Source organism: Cariama cristata, unplaced genomic scaffold (assembly GCF_000690535.1).
Source record: "Cariama cristata isolate BGI_N322 unplaced genomic scaffold, ASM69053v1 scaffold13810, whole genome shotgun sequence".
Classification (NCBI taxonomy): Eukaryota; Metazoa; Chordata; class Aves; order Cariamiformes; family Cariamidae; genus Cariama; species Cariama cristata.
In genome coordinates, this window is record NW_009596482.1 from 255 (window position 1) to 2637 (window position 2383).

Below are 2383 nucleotides of genomic sequence, written 5' to 3' on the forward strand. Positions count from 1 at the left end.
GCTCTGCCTCTTGCTCATTTGCCTTGTCGGTAACGTTACGGGGTTGTTTGGGCAGCGAGCCTTCCTGGGATTGCCTGCTGAGCTTGGAAAGCATCCCGTTCCCCGGTGTAGCTGGGAAAAATACTCTCGACACCCACTCTCGGCTGCCTACACGATATCTGCTGGAGAGAGCACCTCATGCCATCGCTCCCTGGGTGACCCGGGACCCTCAGGGGCTTCTGGGGTGCCCGGTGGGGTGAGGTACACCTCCAATGGGTCAGCGTCATCCTGTCTGGTTCAACATCGCTTTTAGCACCTAAACCAAATGTTTAAAAGTGTTTAGGCTGGGACGTAAGTCCCGGCCGGTTGTGATGGGAGAGGCCCCGGTCAGACACACAGTGCGGTTAAATGCGTCGTGGTTCCCTGTGAGTACCAAGGCAGGCGTCTCTTTGCGTTTCCCAGAAGAGAAAAGAGACAGTACTACTGGTCTTTACTTATTCCCATAAATATAGATTATATTTGATCTAGCAATGGTTTATCATTTAGGTAGCGTACGGCACTATAGAAATACTCGTCTGTCTTGTCAACATGAAACCTGACGTTTGGTTGTAGCTTATTTGGAGCCTTTTCCAAGACCACTAAATATTCCTGGACCTTGAACTACAAGATCTCCTAACACTGAGCATGAGGAGGGAGGGCAGGGTGAAATGCAAATTTTTCTGGGGGTAAAACCTTGTAGTTCCCTTGCAAAGCTTGGAGACGGCTGCCCCAGCTCAAGCTCAACCTGCATAGCGACGCCATGTGGGTGATGGTGCTCAGCTGACCTTCAGCTTCTCCTTGGTGATAATTAATTCAGTGGGGTAGAAGGATGTTCCCAAATTATTCCTAGCACTACGGGATCATTGAAAAGCTTGTAAAAGGTTTAGCCTTGCAAAGGAGATCTTACTTAACAGCACTGTGCAGGGAAGAGCACTGGGAGGGAGAAGTGGGGAGGCGCGTTGGCTCCAAGAAACCAGCTGAATTTTGGGGGTCTCCTGCTTCCTCGGCAAGGTGAAGAGGGTCTGAAGCGGCCGGAGATGGGGCAGCATCACCTCGTCCACCCTTGGGTCCCTTCCCAACCTGCTCCCTGTGCCGTCCCCAGCGCAGAGATGCCCTCAGCGACTGGGTACGGCAGGGCTTTGGGATGAAGGGCTGCAGGGAGGGGCTGTCATTGCACGTATCTGACCTCAGGACGAGGTGCGTGAGGAATTCGATGGCCTCACGCAACCGTGGCTGTGTGCGAGGACTTGAGCTGTTTCCCAGAGCCATCTCTTTGGGGACCTGTGGATTTACACAGCATCACTACTCCCCTCCCATAGCATAGTCTCCAAATTGAGGATGGTAATTCCCAACCAGGTGAAAGCCAGAGGAAATATTTCGCTGCCCCACCGTGCACGTGAGCCTCAACGTTGACCACCACCATGGCAAAGCGAACCCCAGGCCCTCCCCGGGGCCACGAGCCGTGCTGGGAAGCTATCGTCTGCCGGGTTGCATCTCTGGCTGGGCGACCGGAGGGCTGGCAAAAGACTCTCAGCGTGGTAGCACGTGGTGGGAAGAGAGGCATCGCCTTTACAGGCCTCTACGGCCCTCTGCTTCATCTCAGACTGCGAGATGGAGAAGCAGCAAGGTAGGAGATGGGCTAACGTTGCCTTCTTTCTGGCCTTGGGTATCTTCCTAACCCTGTTTCCCGCTCGGCTGTGGGAAGTTGTGGCTCCCGCTAAAAAGTTGGGAGCAGCCTGAGATGTGTCTCTTTGCTGGTGCCAGAGTCCCCATCCAGTCCTCTGCCCGGGGCAGAACAGATCGGAGCGACACTGTCGACAAATTAGGAGGGGAAGGTGTTGGGGGTGTGTATGGGGGGGTGTGGCAGGATGGGAGAAGCCGCTGGCATGCCAACGGGCTTTTGCTCTTTCGAAAGGCAGGTTTAAAGACCAGGGAGAAAAAAAAAATGCCCAGGTTATTGGGGAGGTGGTGGTGAGAGGGGACGCGTCCCAACCCGGATACCTCACTGGAAGAGGTGCTGCTCCGCAGCCTCTCTCTCCCCGCCTGATCCCAGGAAACTGGGGGCTGCCGCCTTCGTGCTGGAAACACTCCACTTACATTACCATATGTACTTTATATGCCTAGGGTAGCTAAAAGTGCTGCATTCCGATCCCCGAGGAGGCAACTGCTGTCTGGAGTCCAAGCGGATGGATTTATTCGGCTGTCCCCACGTACTCGCTCCGTATCTCACGGGCGCTAGGCTGCAACCCTGTCATGTCGCCCAGGAAATCGCGGCGCTGTGCTCCTTCGCTTTCATCCTCAGGGCAGCGATGCTGGAGGTTTTACGATCCGGCTCGCTGTTCAACTCGTAACCGTTGAGGCCTGG

General features: G+C 54.9%; 1 protein-coding gene across 1 annotated transcript in view; it reads right to left on the reverse strand.

Moving 5' to 3' along the window:
* Positions 1–2269: 2269 nt before the first annotated feature.
* Positions 2270–2383, reverse strand: part of ALX4 (ALX homeobox 4) — a gene marked incomplete at its 5' end in the record, with an annotated part of 10679 nt that continues 10565 nt past the window's right edge. The window contains one exon of the mRNA XM_009706343.1: positions 2270–2379. Within this exon, the coding sequence (XP_009704645.1) occupies positions 2270–2379 (110 nt within the window). The remainder of the gene's footprint in view (positions 2380–2383) is intronic.